This window comes from Pseudonaja textilis, chromosome 1 (assembly GCF_049901715.1).
Source record: "Pseudonaja textilis isolate UNSWEBS1 chromosome 1, rPseTex1.2, whole genome shotgun sequence".
NCBI lineage: Eukaryota > Metazoa > Chordata > Lepidosauria > Squamata > Elapidae > Pseudonaja > Pseudonaja textilis.
In genome coordinates, this window is record NC_141990.1 from 241079591 (window position 1) to 241102771 (window position 23181).

Consider the following 23181-nt stretch of genomic DNA (forward strand, 5'->3'; position numbering starts at 1 on the left):
CCGGCAGCTGTAGATGTATAACGGATACAGATTTACAGAGCTGGAAGCTTGTAGGTCATCTACTCCAACCCCTCCGCCCAAGCAGGAGACCCTACGCCATTTCTAAGTGGCAGTCCAATCTCTTCTTCAAAGTCTCAAGTGATGAAGCTCCCACAAGTTCCGAAGGCAATCTGTTCCATTGGTTGATTGTTCTCACTGTCAAAAAAATTTCTTATTTCTAGGTTAAATTTCTCCTTGATCAGTTTCCATTCATTATTCCTTGTCTGGCCTACAGGTGCTTTAGAAAATAGCTTGCCCCCTTCATCTCTGGCAGCCCCTCAAATATTGGAAGACTGCTATCATGTCCTCCTCTTGAATAGAAAAGTGGTGCCCAGTTCCTAATGGTTCTTCATATGTTTTAGTCTCCAGTTCCCTAATCATCCTGGTTATTCTTTTCTGCACTTTTTCTAGAGTCTTTTATAGTGTGGTGACCAAAACTGGATGCAGTTTAGTACTCTAGGTGTGGTCTTACTAAGGCTTTATGGAGTGGTATTAGTACCTCCCTTGATCTTGAGCGTATCCCTCTGTTAATGCAATTTAGGATTGGATTGGCTTTTTTGGCTGCCGCTGCATACTGCTGGCTCATATTTAGCTGGTGTTCCACTAAGACTCCAAGATCCCTCTTACAGATACTGCTATTAAGCCTGGTTTCACCCAGACTATAAGTGTATGTTTGGTTTTTCTTGCCTAAGTGTAGAACTTTACTTTTCTCTACATTGAATTTCATTTTGTTAGATAGGGCCCAGTGTTCGAGTCTGTCAAGATCGATCTGGATCTTGAGCCTATCTTCTATTGGCATTTCCTTTTCTAAAGTGAGAACTGAGTAAGATTAGATTGGCTTTTCCAAAATGAGAGGGGAATGCTGCCCATCATCTCCTTGACCAGCACAGTCACTCATGCCCTAGTCACTTCCCATCTTGGCTATTGCAATGCTCTCTACAAGGGTCTGCCCCTGAAAAGCATCTGGAAGCTGCTCCAGTTGGTGTGAAATGCAGTGGCCCTCATGGTTTTGTGCAGACATGTATCACCTCTCCTGAGGGAACTGCATTGGTTGCCGATTTGCTTCCAGGTGCAATTGAAGGTGCTGGTTGTCACTTTTAAACGCTTTCATGGCTTTGGACCAGGTTTTCTGAGGGACTGTGTCTTCCCGGTCACATCTACCCAACCCACCAGAGTGGGGAGGCGAGGAATGTTTCAGGTCCTGTCCCTTAAGGAAATACACCTGGTAGGACCAAGAAGGGCCTTCTCCGTGGTGGCTCCCTCTCTCTGGAGAGTAGACGGGTTCCCACTCTAAACTCTTTCAGAATGCCCTGAAGTCATTGTTCTGCCAGCGGGCCTGGGGAACCCAGAGCGTGATGGAGACCATTAAATGGCTGGTATGAATGTGTGTTGTTGCCAGGGTGGGAATAGGGGAGTTATTTTATTATTTTTCTTTTTGTGTTATTTTTATTTCTTTTATATTGAGTTTATAATGCCCTTGTAAGCTGCCTTGAGTCACCATGTGCGAGTAGGCAGCAATATAAATTTTCTAAATAAATCAATAAAATAAATCTTGCTGCAAACACACAAACGTGGGTGTTATTTAAGGCCTCATTAAGTAGCTACATCATTTGGACGTTCATTTGGAGATTAGGGTATATAACATCCTCCACATCTGCTAAGCCTTCTAATCAGGGATCTTTGCATGGGATCCTTTGGGAATGAAATGTCTGATTTCCACATATCATGGTGGCAATTAGAGCGGGAAGGTGAGAGCTTTCATCTCATTCTGAGATACTGATGATTAATACATTAGCCATTTTTTTTTCCAGAAAATCATCCTTCTCCAGATATTAGATTGGGTTTTTTCGTCTGATTTCCAATCTTCATTACAATAAGCATAGACAAATTAACACATCATTTTTTAATCAGGTTACAAGCAGATATCTCTTTATCCCATCATTAAACTATAAGTATATCCATAGGACATCAACTTCTCAATCGTGGTATCAGCAAAAAGTCCCTAAAGAATTGCCAAATAAATGATTTATTTTAATTATGATCAGATAAACCAATGCTATATTCTTTCCTTTCTAACACTTAATCATTTTATTCAAATTTTGTGATAGGATTTGATTTTTCTTTAATTTCTCTTGATCCCCATGCACAGACTTCTTCAAAAATTTAAACAAGCCTTTTTTCTACAACCAATAAGAAAACATATTTCAGGTCATTTTTGGGGTGGTATTTTTTTGTATTTCTCCTTTAATTTTTAAAACTTTAGACCATTTCTTTGGTATATCCAATTTTTGTTTACTTCTGCTTTGATAGTTTTTAATGTTTTTAATAACTATAATAATTTAAGATAATGATTTTTCAAAAATATTTATTGTTTTATTGGATTGTTATACAGGGGGGTCAAACTGGTGGCCCGCAGGCCAGATGCATCACATGCAGACCACACCCACTCCAGCTATGCAAATGGGGAAAACATCATAAAACATCACGTGATGGCAACATGATGCGGTGAGTTTGACACCCATGATATAAAACATTAAAACAATTAAGTATTACAATTAAAATTAATAAAGATAGCTAAGGAGCCTTGTGGTGCAGTGTTTAGAATGCAGTACTTTAGGATACTTCTGCCAGCTGCCTGCATTTTGGCAGTTCGAATCTCACTAGGTTCAAGATTGACACAACCTTCTATCCTTCCAAGTTTGGTAAAATGAGGACCCAGATTGTTAGGGGCAATATGCTGACTCTAAACCACTTAGAGAGGGCCGTAAAGTGCTGTGAAGTGGTATATAAGTTTAAGTGCTATTGCTACTGCTAAGGAAGGAACCAATTTCCAATGGGATAGAGGTGGAGTCTTAATCCCTAACTACCTCCTATAGAACACAACCCCAATGGGACTCCAGGCCAAACAGCAAAATCAGGTTTTAATGCCTTCCCAGAAGGCCAAGAGGGTGGGAGCAGTTCTCACCTTGAGGGGCACAGTGTTCCAGAGGGAGGGAGCCATGGCAGAAAAGGCTTTTCTCCTGACAGCAGGGATTTGGTTGCATTTCATATGCTGCTAACCTTCTGCTATATAGGTTTGCTGTTTCCTCTTTTGATGTAGACTGTATGTACTGCCTGTAGACACCACATGTCTGCAGATCCTGCAGGCATAGTGATGCTATGGATGATATTATAAGACGCAATAAAGCACTACTGGTTTGTGTGTTCATTTATTCCTGAGGATTCCTCAAACTTGCTTTTACATTGAATTACAGTTAACGTGCCTTTTTGGAAACATGTTAACTGGACAGTTAAACAATGAAGTGTGTAGTACGATAGAACTGCCTCATTAGAATTAAAGAAATTTTTTTCAACAGGATATGAAGAATGCCTTTGAAAATGTTTCTTCTAAAAGATACATTACTATTTTCTAGAGAGAAAAAAATAAAATGTATGCAACAGATTTTGAATCCTAATAGAAAGCGACTTAAAATCATACACATTTTTAAGGCTGTACAACTTTGATTTTATAGTTACACATAAAAACAGGTGGAGTTTCAGTCACCCTCTCTTGGCTGCCATTGTTACTTTATTAAAAGTAACCTGATCCTGGACAATAATCCTGAATTAGTTTAGTAATTTGAACCCAGAAATTATTTTTCCTGTTTGTTTTTTCTCCTGGTAGAACAGTCAGCAGTTAGGTGATGAATTATTTATAAGCAAATTCTGGAGAAAGAAGCAGCCTGCTTTGCCCCTTGGGAGATGTTTGGTACTTCGTCCATTTTTGAAATAAAGATCCTTTGTTTATTTCATCTCTAGACTAAAGAGGGAACAAATCTCCCCTTTCAGTGATTATGCTGTTTTGTCTAAAGAAAGTGACATGATAGAAAACTTGTACTTGGTATTAGAAACTCTGATTCAAGCAATGATGACTATATGAAAGAAGCACGGAGAGGGATCTCAATCATATTATAAGATAATATAATGCAAATAAAACTTATAAAACTATAAAATAAATACATTAAAAATTAAAATGTGCAGAAAAAGTAAAATAGAAAAAGAAACCTCTCTCTTCATCCTCAGCAAGTATAATCAACATTACTATCTCTTAAAAGAAATCCAAGCATATCTTCATTCTATATCTCACCCCAATTTCTATTAAACCTATGTTTAAAACCTTTATTAAACAGTAAAAGGTGCACAGAATACAGTTTGTGCAAAGGCCCATCCTGGCCATAGCCATCACCTGCACTTTGAGCAGGAACTGTGCATCCTGAAAAACTCGCAGATTTTACTTTTTTAGTGAAAATTTGACAATAAGAATAATTAATACTTCAAGAAAGTAAATTAATGAATAAAGAGAATGGTTATATGTTTCTATGAGGGAAGGGTGGTCCCTCCAGCCTTGAAAGAGGCTTTAGGGCACTCTCCCTTTAAGAATCCATCACTGGGCCCAATGATCCTGTACAACTTCTGTCGAATCTCCAATCTTATTTTTCTGTGGAGAGTGGCTGGGTTTCAATTACCGATGACTTTCGACGAAATGGATTATATGAACCCCATTACAATCTGGGTTCAGGCCAGGGTTCAGAATGGAGAAAGATTCATATAATCTTCACCTTAATGGCATTCAGAAAATCCTTCAAAATGAGGTTGTCCTAGGCCTTGGGTTGGGTGGTTGCGGAGTCCCATGGTTTGGGGTTTTACTGGTTATGTGTAGATTTCTGGTCAGTTGTGAGTTTTTTCTATATCTATTGTTTTTCTCTTTTAGTTCTAAACCACTCAGTTATTAAGGAGTCAAGCACAGAGGTGGTATTCAGCAGGTTCTGACCAGTTCTGGAGAACCGGTAGCGGAAAATTTGAGTAGTTCAGAGAACCGGCCAACACCACCTCTGACTGGCCCCACCAACCCCATCTCTTCTCTGCCTCCCATTGAGTCCCAGCTGATTGGCTGGGTCTTCTTTGGTTGCCCTGCACAGGAGAATGGAGCTGGAAAGCAGGTTAGTGGGACAGGGAGGGAATGGGGATTTTGCAGTAAGCTTCCCCTGCCACGCCCACCAAGCCACACCCACAGAACCAGTAGTAAAAAAAAATTGAATCCCACCACTGATCAAGCAGCCTTGAAATTGAAGAAAAGTAATCTCACTTCACCCTCTAGGTGCATTTTCCAACAGTTTTTGTCTTGTTCTGCTGATTTTTAGGTGATGCCCACTAGGTTCCCTCCAGTTTTGTTCCAAGCATATAAACTGGTATGTCATCTCAAAGGAAAATACCATTTCTGGGCTCAAGATTTGGCTCTGATACCTTCAATGACATGAAGAGCAGCTTCTTTCCTACAAGCCGTCTGGCGAGTAGGAGTGGGAAGGAGACAGGCTCATTGCATTTTATATCTTCATTAATTTCAACACTCATTACAAGTTTCCACAAACAGGAAGCAAATGATCCAGCCTCACATTTTTTTGACAACATGCTAGTTTCACATTAACAGTGAAACACATACTTGTAACTTCTAGCTAGTGAAAAAAGAATTGCAGGTGTGCCCATTAGAAACACTTAAAAATCGTAGGAGAAAGCATAAAAGGATCAATCTATTCTCATTTTTGCAGAAGCATTTTATCTCCATCTGGCCCCTCAGCAATTGAATCACAAATTTTAAAACTTTTAAAACTCTCTCAAATTTAGGATACAGTTACTTAACCTCGAGGAGCTTGAGAAGTAGAAAGGCAGCCTCTATTTTTATTTTTCCATTCTTTTCTTTCTGCAGAGCATTTGCTGCTACTGCAGGCTTTGGAAAAGAGTGGTGGGGGAAGCAGATATCTTTGTGATTCTTTTTGCAACATTATTTGGATGGTAAAAATTGGGGGATTCTCCTTTAGCTTTCCACATGCTGAAGTAAAAATTGATGAATATCATTCTAATTTTTTCAGATGTTTTTTAGCAGTGAAATAAATATGAATTAGTTCCACATTAGAATAAATAGCACATTGTAACCTATGTATTTAAGCTGGAAATAGGGTTTGCTTTTCTTTGTCATTCTTGGCAATGAACTTTCTGTTCCTCTTTCTTTCTGAAAAGGGCAACAGTTAACCAAATTTTAGGAAGAAATTCTATCCGATCACTCTATTTGTTTCGTCAGAAAATAAAACTTCAGTAAGCAGTTTAGTGCTTCCCATGTCTATCACACTTGGTCTCCTTGGAAACAGGAAGAGTTAAACTCTTTATGAAGAGAACTATTTTAAATTCCTTCTAAGTAATTTCTATCAGTAGAGCCCTTGTCCTGAAATGTAGTGCTGCCAAGAATGAGAGGGATTTATGAAGCCCTACTATTAACTAAGTCATTAATATTATATCAGTGTGAAAATCTGGAGCATTTTAGGTATTTCTCTTGACAACTTGATCCTCAGTGAAATGAAAGAAAGTTCTATGGAAGTGTTTGCATTTAAGATTTTCCAAGTAACCTGGAGAAAAGTACTTTTGGTGTCTTTAATGGGAATTTAGAGGTGAAACTTGAAAAATTAGAATATCGTGCAAAAGTTCATTTATTTCAGTAATGCAACTTAAAAGGTGAAACTAATATATGACATAGACTCATTACATGCAAAGCAAGATAGTTCAAGCCGTGATTTGTCACAATTGTGATGATTATGGCTTACAGCTCATACAAAACCCCAAATCCACAATCCCAGAAAATTAGAATATTACATGCAATCAATAAAACAAAGATTGTACATAGAACAATATCAGACCTCTGAAAAGTATAAGCATGCATATATACTCAGTACTTGGTCTGGGCCCCGTTTGCAGCAATTACTCCCTCAACGCAGTGTGGCATGGAAGCTATCAGCCTGTGGCACTGCTGAGGTGTTATGGAAGACCAGGATGCTTCAATAGCGGCCTTCAGCTCTTCTGCCTTGTTTGGTCTCATGCCTTTCATCTTTCTCTTGGCAATGCCCCCTAGATTCTCTATGCAGTTCAAGTCAGGCAAGTTTGCTGGCCAATCAAGCACAGTAATCCCACAGTCATTGAACCAGGTTTTGGTGCTTTTGGCAGTGTGAGCAGGTACCAAGTCCTGCTGGAAAATGAAGTCAGCATCCCCATAAAGCTCATCTGCGGAAGGAAGCATGAAGTGCTCCAAAATCTCCTGGTAGACGGCTGCGTTGACCCTGGACTTAATGAAGCACAGTCGACCAACACCAGCAGATGACATGGCTCCCCAAATCAACACAGACTGTGGAAATTTCACACTGGACTTCAAGCATCTTGCAGTGTGTGCCTCTCCATTCTTCCTCCAGACTCTGGGTCCTTGGTTTCCAAAGGAGATGCAAAAGTTGCTCTCATCAGAAAAGAGGACTTTGGACCACTGAGCAACAGACCAGTTCTGTTTTTCTTTAGCCCAGGTAAGACGCTTCTGACGTTGTTTGTTGTTCAGGAGCGGCTTGACAAGAGGAATACGACATTTGAAACCCATGTCCAGGATCCATCTGTGTGTGGGGCTCTTGATGCACCAACTCCAGCCTCACTCCGCTCCTTGTGAAAGTCCCCAACACTTTTGAATGGCCTTTTCCTAACAATCCTCTCCAGGCTGCGGTCATCCCTGCTGCTTGTGCACCTTTTTCTTCCACACTTTTCCCTTCCACATAACTTTCTATTATTATTTGGGAACATCAAACTTCTTTTGCAATTACCCTTTGAGGCGTTCCCTTCTTATGGAGGGTGTCGATGATGGTTTTCTGCACAACTGTCAGGTCAGCTGTCTTTCCCATGATTGTGATTCCTACTGAACCAGACTGAGAGACCATTTAAAGGCTCAGGAACCCTTGGCAGGTGTTATAGCTTAATTAGCTGATTAGAGTGGGACACTTTGAGCCTAGCATATTGAACCTTTTCATAATAGTGTAATTTTTTGAGATTGTGGATTTGGGGTTTTCATGAGCTGTAATCATCTCAATTATGAGAAATCACAGCTTGAACTATCTTGCTTTGCATGTAATGAGTCTATCTCATATATTAGGTTCACCTTTTAAGTTGCATTACTGAAATAAATGAACTTTTGCACGATATTCTAATTTTTCGAGTTTCACCTGTATTTATAAGCATCGCCTATGTTGTCTTTCAGTTTCAACCACTATTGAAGATGCACTTATAGGACTAGCTTCTAAGACTGGCAAGTCAAAGGGGTTTGTTCCCCTTCTACCTAGAATGAAGCAAAACATCAAGCAGATAGTTTCTCACATTAATGAAGTCACAGGCAAGACTGGGCCTGTCCATTATTTATAAATATGATGAGAAAAGCTGCATAACTTAATAATTTCAATTCAAGAATAATCCTATTCCACTAGAATTGCCCAGGCATTGGAAGATATCCTACAACAGTGTGGTAAAGTAATATGGGCTACACATTGACCTTTTTAAGTTTTCCCTTCAGTGCTTAGTACCGTATAAAATTACCTCTTAAATAAAGTGATCCATGCAGACACACAAAAAATGGACATTTGTATATATGAAAAGCAGGCTGGCTAATAAAAGAATATTTAAACTGGCTATTATCAGTATTTTCAGGCTGTAAACCTGATTAAATCTGAAAATATATTACTTTTGAGTGATAAAACAAATTACTACTCCTATGATCTTATTTGAATGAAGGAATCAAAGGATTAAATACATGAGTTATCTTATTTACATGTACAAATTTAATGTAAATAAAACCAGAAGAGTTGATATATAAAAGTAAACAAGGTTTATAATATTTTACACATCATCTTATAGATCCTTAATCAACATTTGGCAATAAATAATACCAACAACAGAAATGGAGTATCTGCAAAGTAATAGCTACTTTCTATATTCTAATTAAATTTTCCAATGATTACACTCTGAATTAATTATCCATTAATGCTTCCCAGAAGTATTGATGATATTGTTAAGAGTTTAGTCTCACCGTATAGAAGTCTTATATTTGAAACCTTTGAAAATCTGCTTTGAATGAGGAGAACTTTTCCCATTTTCCACTAATGATTTAATAGCAATGGATTGAAGGAGAATAGCTAATAATATTACTATTTATAAAATAAAACAAGGAACTGTAACTAATTTCCTTTGTTAGTAAGCTTAATAAAGGAAATGAATACAATACTGCAGAAACAGTACCAGAGATAGTTGAAAATATTTTGGATCAGAAGTCTGAGATAATTGTGAGGCTCCACCAAATAATGAATCATTAAGCTGGTAAAGCAGAATTTATGCTTTTTGTCTCACTGGAATAAAATGGTACATATAAACAATTTTTACTGCTGCCTCTTTTAATTTTGCAGATGTTTTTAAAAGTTCAGCAGCCCATATTTCATCCCAACTTGTATATAGAGTAATTAAATTGAAGTGACATTCCCAGAGTGTTTTTAGTGTTTTAGTCTTCTTTGTGTACAAAATATCTAGAGTAAATTTTTGATGACAGTTGAGTTGACTGATGAGCTAATGCTTAGCCTTTCAAAATAGTGAGTCATTTCTTTTTACAGAAAGATCTTTATGACCTAAAGCCAGAACATCCAAGTATTTTCTAGTCTGCTTGCTATTTCTTCAGAACTTGCAAGTTTCTCTCCTACAGATACATTTCTGAATTAATTTCTCAATCTATGAATTCCTGTAGGCTCATAACAAATACTTGAAGCGAGGATGCTCAAAAATGAGAGAGGATATGGATGGATCTGGTTAGCTTTCAAAGGCTTCCAAGTTCTGATCTTCAAGAAAAATACTGTCTAATTGGAAAACTATAAGTACTGTATATTGATACGTAAGAATGACCATTCAAATGGTAGGCTTAGAACCTTATGTTCCTATTTTAATACACCAAAACCTGTGTTTTTTCCAATAATTAGATGAGCTGTCTGCTGATTATTAGATGAGATGGCTGGAGGAACATTCTACACATGCGTAATATGAATAGTTGTTGTTGTTGTTAGTTGTGATGTCATGTCCAACCCATCGTGACCCTAGGGACAACATTCCTCCAAGCCTTCCTGTCCTCTATCATACTCCAGAGTCCATTTAAGCTCACACCTACTGCTTCAGTGACTCCATCCAGTCACCTCATTCTCTGTCATCCCCTTCTTCCTTTGCCTTCAATCTTTCCCACCATTAGGCTCTTCTCCATGAGTCCTTCCTTCTCATTAGGTGGCCAAAATATTCGAGTTTCATTCAGGATCTGGCCTTCTAAAGAGCAGTCAGGGTTGATCTCCTCTAGGACTGTCCAGTTTGATTGCCTTGCAGTCCAACAGATTTGCAGGAGTCTTCTCCAGAAGCATAGTTCAAAGGCCTCAATTCTTTGGCGCTCAGCCTTTCTTATGGTCCAACTTTCACAGCCATACATTGCAACTAGGAAAACCATAGCCTTGACTAAACACACTTTTGTTGGCAGGGTGATGTCTCTGCTTTTAAGTATGCTAGATTTGCCATAGCTTTCCTCCCCAGGAGCAAGCATCTTTTCATTTCTTGGCTGCAGTCCCCATCTGTTGTGATCATGGAGCCCAGGAAAATAAAATCTGTCACTACCTCCATTTCTTCCTCATCTATTTGCCAGGAATTGAGAGGGCCGGATGCCGTGATCTTAGTTTTCTTAAAGTTGAGTTTCAAGCCAACTTTTGCACTCTCCTCCTTCACCCGCATCCAGAGGCTCTTTAGTTCCTCTTCACTTTCTACCATTAGAGTGGTATCATCTGCATATCTGATGTTGTTGATATTTCTCCTGGCAATCTTAATTCCAACTTTTGATTCATCTAGCTCTGCTTAATATATGAATAGTACAATACAACAATAACTGATGCAACATGAGTTGCCATCAGTTAACCTAGAACTGAAGAATTAAAAGGTGATGTTCAGGAAGCTATTAAGAATCTGGCTATTCTCCCAGACTCAACAGTTGAGTCACTGCTAGAGTGGAGGTGGGATGTTGGTTATGTGATGTTTTAGGACTATTCATTTTCTTTCTTCTTCTTTTTACTTTTAATTGTAAGCTGCCGAGAGTCATAGGGAGATGAGTGGCATATAAATTGTATGTATATATCTGTGTAAATAAATAAATTGTGGAGGCTGAAGAAACTATGGAGATTATTGAGTCTAACCTTCTGGAATATGCAGAAAAGCCAATTAGTAATAGCCTGGAATATAATAGATTCTCTTATATACTGGCCTCACCCTGAAATTCACTATTACCTTTATCTTTGAAATACTGTAACCCTATGTTTGTTCTAGTCCCAGGCCATTTTAACAATGACCCTTAAGAAAAAGCCTTAAAGACTGCAATTATTTGCCAAGTGAAACCAGCATCCTATACACACTCATATATACTCCTGAACACTATTTTTTAAACTAAGGATAAAACAAAAAATACTGATTATTTAGAATTAAATTTGTACCACGTGCTGCCCTCTTGTGGAAAACAAGGATAGAAATAATAGAGATTATTACTTAGCATGTCAAGAAATCAGCCATTAATTTATGAACAGGAGTGTGGCATATAGAAAAAGAACACAGTTATGTTTAAATTATCTTTTTAAAGGTAATTTTTAAATATAAGCTTAACATACTTTATACAGTGAAATGTCATATAATCAATAATTATCATTGCCCACATACATGAGTAAGAGAATTATAATTTTCCCCATCCCTGACACATAGTTTTTATTCACTTTACATTGGAATATCTGAGAACATAAATATTCACTTTTCCTCCAGGATAACTCAAATAAATGATAAATGTTGAATTGGCCACCAGAATCTTGAGAAATAAAGGATTCTATACAAAAAAATTACTGTCGTTTTCACTTTAAAATCCACTTGAAAGTCTACTGTACTATTTCTTTTTTAATGAAAAAGCAGAAGACTCATATTGTTCTTTGGTTTATTTTGAAATCATACTTTGAAAACCATTCCTTTCTCATATCACAGCACCATTTAAGCTTGTGTCTTCTCCTTCATCTCTGAAATTCCAAAGTGAATTCATTGGACATTTCCAAAATGATGGATCCACTCTTTTAAACTGCTGCCATCATGAAATTTCAAAAGTTGCTTTTCAAGAATATCCATGTTAATCATGATGAGTCACCCTTGCATCCCTTCCGAGACAATTGGGCAACTTTTCTAAAATAGACAGTCACCAGTAGATAATGAGAAAAAAGAAAAAAAAAAACCCAATGGAATGAAATAATTATATTTTTAATTTAAAATATACATGTTGTATACAATTGGCACATCAGTTTCCTCCAGACTGCCCTATAAAAAGAATATAAAACAAGCCTGTACAGTTAAAAGTTTTTTAAAAATGTAACATACATTATTTGTAAGGTCTCAAAAATCTGGAGACCTTAGAACGCAGCAGTCGAATGAAGGATCTTGGAAACATTTCCCTAGATTCCTGTGCTGTATATTTAAAGTAATTCTGTGGGTGGGCCAAGACATCAAACAACGCCTTTATCAGCTTCTTATCCTGAAAGAATAAGGTCAATATTTTTAATCATATGATGATGATTTGAAGAAAACAAAAGAATAGCATTTAATACAATAACTATTAAAAACTAAGGTCAGAAAAGTACTATTAACCAGGTGATGCACTGTTATTTTTATTTATGTCAGACCTAGATCCTGCCTTTTGTTGAGAAGCTCAAGGCAGTATAGATGGTATTATCTATTATCCTAAAACTGTGGGGCTGTGTGTGTGTGTGTGTGTGTGTGTGTGTGGGAGGGAGGGAGGGAGGGAGGGAGACTCTGAGATTGAGAGGGACTAAGAGACTCAGTGAACCTCTACCGTATGGCTGCAGGTGGATTGGACTGATGTATTTCCTGGTGTAGCCTATTCCAATCCCTAAAACCCAGTATCATGCAAGAACTTTTATTAGCACCCTTGTATAGAAGATAAAGGCTATTTTATCAATGTTAAGATCAAAGTTTTCTATTGTCTTTATCACTTCATAAGCTGGAAATAGTATTTTTTACTTTGAAATTTTCCACCCCTTCCTTAACTATATACAGATAGTCCTCAACTTATAATGGTTCATTTAGTGAGCATTCAAAGTTACAACAGCACCGAAAAAGGTGATTTATGACCATTTTTCACACATACAACTGTTGCAGCATCCTCACGGGCACATGATCACAATTTGAACATTTGGCAACTGGCATGTATTTATGATGTTTGCACTGTCCAAGTGATCATGTGATCCCCTTTTGTGGTTTTCTGACAACCAAAGTCAATGGAGAAGCCAGATTCACTTAACCATGTTATTAACCTAACAATGGCAGTGATTCATTTAACAACTGTGGTAAGAAATATAGTAAAATGGAACAAAACTCACTTAACAACTGTCTCGCTTAGCTATGGAAATTTTGGGCTCAATTGTAGTTGTAAGTCAAGGACTACCTGTATAGTTTCAGGGCACATGAATAAAGAAGCCACTTTTGGTTTTTTTTGCTTCAAATAATAATGTACTTTTAATCAGCACTGCCTCAAGTAGCTTTCAAGAGTGAAAGTTCCAGAGTGGCAAGGCAATATATGTAGAATATATACCAATTATAATAATAATAGCAGATAGCTCTTCTTGTTAGGAAGATATACCTACCTTCCTACACTGGTACCCACTTCCCTCTGTCACAAGAATTTATTAATACACTGCCGACTCATTGCACTTCACAGATCATGAGTAACAGCATAAATCTTTTAACTATGAAAAAGCTTAATTCATATTTTTTTCAGGCAAGGTTAGAAAAATAAGATTACCTTAAGGATCTCTTGGTGATTTTCTGATGCATAAAGTCTACCATCTCTGACTATATCTTCTATTAGCTCTTGATAATCCTCTATTCAAAACACAAAAAAGCAACATTAATCTTGCTTAGCATATTTGTTAGAGTCAAAAATATTCAATTTAAGCAAAAAATTGATAATATACATTTAAATACCTAAAGCAATTTAAAAGCATCTCAGGGCTGTTATCAATTTTTTCTATAACATACAACCAAATTAGAAGCTTACTTCCATTATTTGAAAGTTTAATATATTCCAAAATAATTCCAATAAGGGAACCATATAAAAAAACAGAAACAAAGTTTTCCATAGTAAATAGTTGATACTATTTTCAAATCATGAGTATTCTTACAAACTCTACTATGTACAACATTTGATATGCTGTGCATATCATAGCGGGGGACTTTAATCAAGCTGATTTAAAAGAAGCGCTCCCTAAATTCTATCAGCATGTTAAGTGTGCTACTAGAGGAGCAAACGTATTGGATAAAGTATATACCAACATCAAACATGGATATAAATTACCACATTTGGGACAATCAGACCATATGTCACTGCTTTTAGCACCAGTTTACATCCCTCTTAGGAGACGGGCTCTGCCTATAATAAAAGACAGTGAAATCTTGGCCAGAAGATGCTTCCCAACAACTTCAGGATTGTTTTGAGAACACAAATTGGGACGTCCTTTACCACCCTGACCTAGAGGAGCACACTGCAACTGTTCTGTGCTATATCAAACACTGCACAGGTACTATCACTGTGGATAAATGTATTAGGATCTATCCCAATCAGAAACCTGGATGACCAAGGAAGTCCAGCGCCTCTTGCGTGACAGGACCAAGGCCTTTAGGTCCGGTGATGGGGCAAGATATAGTGTTGCCAGAGCTAATCTGAAGAAAGGTACTCAGAAGGCCAAGACTGATTATAAGAGGAAGATTGAGGATAATTTTTATAGCAATAACACGAGGCAGGTGTGGCGAGGGATTCAACAAATTACAAACCACCAACCAGCCAATGTCATCCCTGCTGAGGGGGATGCTTCATTGGCAGAGGAACTGAATCATTTCTTTGCTTGCTTTGAAGTGGAGATATCAGAGACAGATAAAACACAACTACCAGCCAATTGTAGCCCCCACTTAATTGTGGAGGAACAGAAGGTAAGGAGCATTCTGAGGGCTGTGGACCCTAGAAAGGCTGCTGGTCATGATGGTATCTCTGGCTGAGTGCTTAAAGACTGTGCTGATCAGTTGGCTGGAGTCTTTACCAGGATCTTCAATCAGTCTTTATCCCAGTCCACTATTCCATCTTGTTTGAAGGCTTCCACCATTGTTCCGCTGCCAAAGAAGTTCCCTATAAATAACCTCAACGATTACAGAGCAGTGGCACTCACTCCTATCATCATGAAGTGCTTTGAGAAATTGGTCTGCCAGCACATCATTTCTGGTCTTCCGTATACATTTGATAAACACCAGTTTGCATACAGAAAAAAATATATCTACAGAGGATGCTATAGCCATCACTCTTCACACTGCTCTGAGTCATCTAGAACAGCCAAGGGGTGGGGGGCATGTGAGGATGCTTTTTGTGGATTTTAGTTCTGCATTTAACACAATTCTTCCACATAAGACTGGTGTCTAAACTTCTGGACCTTGGGCTTTCCAATTCAATCTGCCTTTGGATTATGGATTTCCTGTCTGGCCGCTCACAGAGGGTCAGATTAGGTAATCATACCTCTTCAGCCCTTATTCTTAACACTGATACACCACAGGGTTGCATGTTGAATCCCTTACTCTATATTCTTTATGTGCATGAGTGCATTGCCACTCACACTTGTAATACTATTGCTAAATTTGCAGATGATACAACAGTGGTGGGACTTATCTCTGGGGGGTGGGGTGGGGGGGATGAGTCTAGCTACCGAGATGAGATGGACCAGTTGCTTTTGTGGTGTGGAGACAATAACTTCATCCTCAACACCAATAAGACCAAGGAGCTTATAGTGGATTATAAAAGGAACAGATCAGACACCCAACCCTTGCTTATCAATGGAGACCGAGTGGAGCAAGTGGCCAATTTTAAGTTTCTGGGTGTTACCCTAAAAGAGGACCTGACCTGGGGTGCCCACATTGCAGCCCTGGTCAAAAGGGCCCAGTAGAGATTATACTACCTGAGACTTCTCAGAAAACAACAACTCAATGAAAAACTGCTGGTGACCTTCTACCGCTGCACCATAGAGAGCATTTTAACATACTGCACCTCTGTATGGTTTGCCAATTGCAGTGGCAGATAGGAAAGCGCTCCAGAGGGTTAACGTCATTGCCCAGAAGATCATTGGTTGCCCTCTCCCCTCCTTGGAAGAGCTTTATAGCTCCCACTGCCTTAAGAAAGTTCAAAACATTCTCAAAGATCCACTAGTAAGAAGATTTTGTAATTGGGTATTCTTTGGACTGTAAAACGTATATGATCTGGACCGTTTATTGGACTGTGCTATTTCTTAAAGTAAACTTTAACTCAATGCTGTGTATGGCTGAATAATTATTCATAACTACTCTCATAAATGTTTCCATGTGCATATCCTTGTTACTCAAAGGTTATTCTGTACATAACATAACAACAATAAAGTAAACTAAACTAAACTAAAATTTCAAAAACTTTTTACTTAAGAAAAAAAATACACTTCCTGCATTAAAAAATCCACCATCAACATTCTTATTCCCCATTGTCTTTGTATGATAAAACCATTACTCAACATCATTTGCTGTTTTTACAGCAAGCATGTGAGTTCCAGAAATGGGCTTTCATTATGGGAATTATATCAAGCTCAGTTGCAAAATTCTGGAACCAATGCTGTCTCCGAAAACGGAGATCAGAAAATTACCACTGATTACAGCAAAGCCAAATTTAGCTCTTTAAAAGAAACACATGTTAGGCATTTGAAGTTCATCATGCCCAAGCCAGATTTGTTTGGGGATGGTGGTTACCCTGAGGGTAGTTCCTGTTTAACTTGGTATAATGGCCAGAGATCACATGGGGAGAAAGCTGCTAGTTCTCTTTGCTTCTGCGTGAAATATTGATTAGTCCCAAATTCAACTTCAAAGCAGAAAGTGTAAAATCACTGGAACGGTTATGAGAGGGCAGAGTGAAAACATATGATAGTTCTTCCTAAATCTAAAATATAATCTTAGCTATAATAGAGAAATCAAGGAACAGAGAAGTCACAATATCACACAGAACTTATCTTGTAAAAAATGCATTATATAAAATAGAAAATACAAAAAAATACAAAAAACAATAAAAGATTCAGAACTTTTTCTGAAAACAGCTATAGTATCTGCTTTACTATCATGGCCCTAAATACCATAACAATTTCTCTGATCAGGTACAGTTCACCCTTCATCATTTTGTGCAGAAATGATATATCCTGGTGTGGCTGACTAGTAAGATGTGGCATGATGTTAGAAAACCATCTGTCAAGTCAAACACATTTTTTTCATAAAAGTTGTTTATTAAAGCCTTAAGCTGCAAAAAATGAAATTACTGCCATTTTCTAGCCAGGAATTCTAACTGTATTCTCAGATAAACAAAATATATTTCCCCCAAATAAAGGAAACTATACATTATATCTATATTCCAGGTTAACCTCTGCCAAGACTGGCTTTCAATCCATAAAGATCGATGAACACTTCAAGTATTGGGTAACATGATTGCTAATGTTTTCTGAATTATTTATATTGACTTGTTTTCTAGTATGATTTGATTGCTTATTTGTACCCTATGACTATATTAAGTGTTGTACCTTATGATTCTTGACAAATGTATCTTTTCTTTTTATGTACACTGAGAGCATATGCACCAAGAGAGACAAATTCCTTGTGTGCCTAATTACACTTGGTCAATAAAGAATTCATTCATTCATTATGATTGGATTCATATATTGTGCCCAGCCATGATTAATTCAACCATGTGTTCGTTGACTTAGCCATAAGCTACAATTTATAATCCCATAGTGACTGGATTCACAATATATAGATCAAATGAACAAATCACTTATGATTTAGCATGATCTGTGAGTATAACACACGACAGTTTCACATATTGGAAAGTTCAGGTGCTAAATAACTGCTCATCTCTTGAGATTGCCTCTTTCTACCTTCTTTAATTATGGAAGTGCAGAAATATAAATAACAAAAATAAAATGTCCACATTTAAATTTTCTTGAGTTTTAAGCATGGCTTACCATCATAGGTTACATAAGGGACTTGGAATCCTTTCGCACTATTTCCTTCATTTGATTTGAACTGGATCCACAGCTTTTTGGACCTGGAAGTGAAAGCTATAGGGCGTTCATAGGTTTGGCAGGTTTCATATGTGGTCACAGAATTGGAGGAAGCTACCAAAGAAAATGTACAAAGCAGATATTAGAATTCTATTATGCTTTATTTCCCATACGGTCCTATTACCCCAATACTAGTTTTCTCCAAAGATCTCATTCAGTTATCCTATTGCCAAAGTCTCTTGTAGTGAAAAGCAGAAGATATAATCACTATGTTTATCTACTGAAGCTTGCGTTAGTAAAGTATTTTCCTAATGAAAACAAGCTAACAACTGAGAATTCAGGGACGATAATCGAAGTACCTATATGGTACCAGAATAATAGAGGGTGTTATTTCACAGGAGTTTTTTTTCCAATTTCATTGTAATATATACAATTTTTGTCACTGTTGCTCTCAACATAGTATGAAAGCAAGTTGTTGCATTTTAAGCTACTGTCAAGATCTTCCCAACATTTCCAAAATAAGAGTGCTGTAATCTGCTGTGGGAAAAGATCTAGGAAAGAATCTCCAACAAAAATTGAAAAATCATATTTCAAAACACATCACTATACTGATGAGTAGCTAACTCAGTTATACCTTGATCATATCATTGGGCATTAATTTTACTACCGAAACAAGCCAACAAACACTGATTTTCAATATTCAACATACTGTTCTCCTAATGTTGATCCTTTTTTTCATTAGGTAATGTCTTAAACTGTAGAAAGGAGCTTTTCCCACCTACAAGGAACTAATATCATTTGTACATCTTTTTCCCATGAAAAGGATTACTTATATACCTATGAGCAAGCTGACCTAATCTGAAAACATCAACCCAAGGAAAATAAAACAACAGAATTTCAAGACTTTGGATACATTCTCCTCTATTCACCTAAGTATTAGTATACCCAGGCCTATAACCAAAGCATATCATTTTTATGTCACGTTATATAAAGCTGCACACGACACAGAAATCCAGAGAAACAAAATCTATTTCATTTTAACTTACAACTTTTTCTCATCACCAAGTAGTCTCCACATTCATCTTCTATTGGTAAAAATATTTCTGGAACCACAATCAAAATGCGGCGCTTAGGAGGTGGATTTATAGTCCAAGTACACTCAGTATTTGCAGGATAATTTCCAGGATAGTTTGGGGACTCAATGTATCCAGTAAACTCTCCAAGCTCACCCCCACAATATCTATCTGAAAAAAGAAAGAGGAATCTATTATCTACATTATGGCCTATGCACAAAAAAAAAGGTGATAGTGGAAGGAAAAATAACCAATGCCACCAAACTCATCAAACACTCTAAATCAAACTTCAGCTTCTTTATAGAAATCAATCATATGGTTTCTTAAGCTTAATATACAACTGCTTGCAATGATTCAGAATGAAGTATGTTCACACATCATCCTATCTGTGGACCTGGCATCTTCCAAGTTTCACAAAGACTAACATACACAGTCCTTCCACTTGACTATCCCATTGACACAATGGATTATACCAATGACATTCTGGTAGCTATATTCATAACTTTTATAGCTATTCTGATGTTCATATCACCATTTTCTATCTCCTCACTACAAGCAAAAAATATCAATGCTTGCTGATTATTCCAACCAACCTATGATTGTCTTTATTGCCTCCAAGCTGACCAAATATTGCAACCAATCTAGATGCCCCTTCCTCATTACCCATTTTATCTAGATATACTGTCTAGAATGGCAAAGAAAACTTGTTTCCCATCACAAACACCAAAATAACTAGCTGATGGTTTCCTTCTTCTGATCTTCTCCATGATTCACCTGTCCTATACTCTCCATTTATGAGGAGAAACCATTGCACGGTTTAGTTAAACAGTACTAGGTGACAGTACTGAGTATTATTAAAACTGATATGGTTGACTTGACAGAGGACCTGCAATTAAACTGGATAAAAATGAAGCCCTATTAGATACCCTGGACCTTTTGGTACTTTCTGTACATTGATCATGGGATTGTTCAGGTTGCTAGGTGGGATTAGGCATTGAGACATTGCTCCTTTATGGCTATATCCAGAAGATAGTATTGAAGGGCTACTGTTCAACACTTATGCTGCTGACTGATGACAGCTCTCCAAAGTAGACCAGATCAGGAAACTAAAGTTATGCAGGCCAATTATAGGTTTACAGCAATAGAATTTTACAAGTCTGAAAGTTCTTCCCTCTTCCCCCTCCCTTTATTAGGACTTCCCTGAGATGTTTATTGTTATGTCCTGGACTTAGATTTATACGACCTTTGTCTTGGTTCAGCATTTTCTCTTGTCCCTCAAAATCATTCCTTACATTTATGAGTGTGGGGCATTGGATGGGATGTCTTTAGTGCCCTGGTGGTGCCAGTCTCTGATGGCCCTTACTTCTTAACTCCAAGGAACAATTGGTTCTGTTGAATATTCCCTAATTCAGTAATAGGCTGAGGGGGCGGAGGTAGGAAGAAGCTAAAATGAAATCCAGACTTTGCATATTAATTCTATACCAATGATTCCACATGAGTTCCCAGTGGTTTACATATATCAATAAAAGCATGCAACCACAAATAAACCACATTCCCATTAAGTCTATAATAAATCTCTCTCATAACAACCAGTCCTGGCAACATTAGACACCATATGTTCTTTGGAACATTCCATTTTAACCACTTTTTAAAAAGCTTTTGGGAAATATATCTTTTGAGTCTTCATGAAAGGTTGCATAAGTATGGAAGACATAGTAAAAAAGAAAGTTTCTCCGAGCTTTCCTTCCCAGAGCTCACAGAGGGAACCAACAACATCCCTACTCTAGACATGTTCCTTGGATGGATGGATACATTTCACTTAAATTATCAAAACATCAAACCATTTTAGCACTTTAAAAATAATAACTACCACTTTGAATTGTACTCAGATGTTAACAAAACCACACAGCACAGTTAGCCTTCACTTTTAAAGAGAAAAAGATTATCAACTTCACTATCTAAAGTATTCTTATTATGATTATGTCTAGCTATTAATATCTATAGAAGATGCCTTTTGCAAGTGGCTGTTGCCAATCTTTCTGAGGTCCAAGAGAGACTTTTCTGGTATTGTTCTTCAACTAAGGAGCACACTTTCTTGGAAACTGATTTTGGCTCCCATTAGTTCAGGATTGGGAAGAACACTGAAGATAAATCTCCACCCACCCACCCGATGCTTTTAATTGTTACATTATTATATATCAATGTTTATGTATCAATTTTAGTGAATTTAAATTTATGTCAAATTTATGTTTTTGTTTTAATGTTGTTAACTACCTTTATCTAGATTAGAAAGGTGGGATGTATGTGAAATGAAATGAAATGAGCTCTTTAGAAGATGGCTGGGATACACTGGCTCCATACATTGAAATGGGGGAGACTGCTACATACTGTTGGCAGTGGGTAGAAGAGAGCAAACAAAAGTCTTAGAAAGCAAAGCCTTAAGTACAGTTACAGAACTCTGAGTAGAAACCTTGATGAAACTGTTGGCATCTGTTCTTGTTTCCACTTATGTGAGTTTCATTGAGACCGATACCAAAGAAAATAACCAGGTCAAATATGCTGTATCCCAAGAGGGAGCAGAACCTAACATACTAAAGAAAGCCCCTGAAACACAGCATGAGGTTTTATGAGTTTTATGAGTTAATGAGAAAGAATGAAAGGCAGCAATAACAGAGGATTAAGTACAGGTTGCCTAGAAGTATTATTGAAGATTCTTACACTAAGGACATCTCATATTAATTGAAGCAGTAAGAAGAGCAGCTATACTTTTTAGGGAATACATTTATAATGAAACTGAATCTAGTTGCTCTGGTATTAGCCTGCCTTTGACTCCTTGGCAGAATGTAAGCTGCAATTCCCCCAAGGAAAGAAATCTCATGTGATTTGCTATATATAGAAATGTTACACAGCAACTCAAGAAGGAACTATGGCACAGAATTCTCCAACGATGTGAAAATAAAAGCCACCTGACCTGAATATAAGCAAGGCAAGTTGTACTGATCTCCTGGATTCTAAAATTTACTATTCTTACTTAGCACCAATTTTCACCTTTGCAATGCAATATGTTTGTGGATCCATCATAATCAGTCGTTGTGTTTCCAGGACAAGAAATACAGTACTTTTGTCCAAACTCAGGTTGATATGTTCCATTTGGGCAGCGGATACAACGATGCGTAGTTGTATTATAAAAGTGTCCAGGTGAGCACTGCACTATAAATGAGAATAAGAAAGCAGAATGGACTAATAATTTGAAAAAGTATGGCAAACATACAAGCACTCTTCACCTTAAATTCATTTAACAACTGTTTTTCTTAAAATAAATTTACACAAATTGACATGCTTATAACCCTGTACAAATGAAAGCTTGTATGAGTTGGTGTACCTGACACAAAGCACAGATTTTTTTTCATAATGTGCTTACTACATAATACATTTATAATACAAAAAGGCATATAAGTGAAAAATACATTCAACCTTCTGTGGAAACAAAAATCATTATAGGATTCTAGCTATTTGAAATGGTGCTAGGGTTATGTTTGCCTTGCTTGATTGGAAGATACACGTTATTTTTTACCTATTTTTGGTCTAATATATGACATTTCTTACATTATGATATATCTTATATTCTGGATGGTGAAAAGTGTTCCTATATGTAGTAAATCATTGCCTATCCCAGTTGGGGAGGGAGAGATCCTTTTCAAGGAGAGATGAAAAATTGGGACTGAAATACATGAGGGCTTATGTTTTGAAGTCTTGCCATTCTTACCTTTAGTCTCACAATCTTGAAACATGGTTGCACTGGTAATTTTTGTCATCAGACCTCCTCCACATGTAAAACAAGATGTTCGACCTGGTTCAGGCTGGTATGACCCAGAAGGGCATGAAAGGCAGGGCTTAAGTCCATCGGCTGAATATTCACCTGGGGAACACTGTCCTGAAGAGTAGGAAGAAGGGTAACAGAGTGGATATAAAAATCTGGAGCAAAATGAGTTTAAAATGATGCCTGCATGCAAGCTTAGAAT

At 37.3% G+C, this 23181-nt stretch overlaps 1 protein-coding gene across 7 annotated transcripts in view; it reads right to left on the reverse strand.

The window, feature by feature from the left end:
* Positions 1-11898: 11898 nt before the first annotated feature.
* SCUBE2 (signal peptide, CUB domain and EGF like domain containing 2) overlaps positions 11899-23181 on the reverse strand; it is a 51900-nt gene continuing 40617 nt past the window's right edge. For 6 of the 7 annotated variants that reach the window (XM_087921078.1, XM_087921080.1, XM_087921081.1 and 3 more), the window contains 6 exons: positions 22926-23093; positions 22208-22369; positions 19133-19330; positions 18048-18200; positions 13784-13863; positions 11899-12496 (listed from right to left, as the gene is read on the reverse strand). In XM_087921078.1, coding sequence (XP_087777204.1) covers positions 12344-12496; positions 13784-13863; positions 18048-18200; positions 19133-19330; positions 22208-22369; positions 22926-23093 — 914 coding nt within the window. In that variant the 3' untranslated portion in view covers positions 11899-12343. The remainder of the gene's footprint in view (positions 12497-13783; positions 13864-18047; positions 18201-19132; positions 19331-22207; positions 22370-22925; positions 23094-23181) is intronic. The other variant, XM_087921077.1, reaches the window with a different exon arrangement.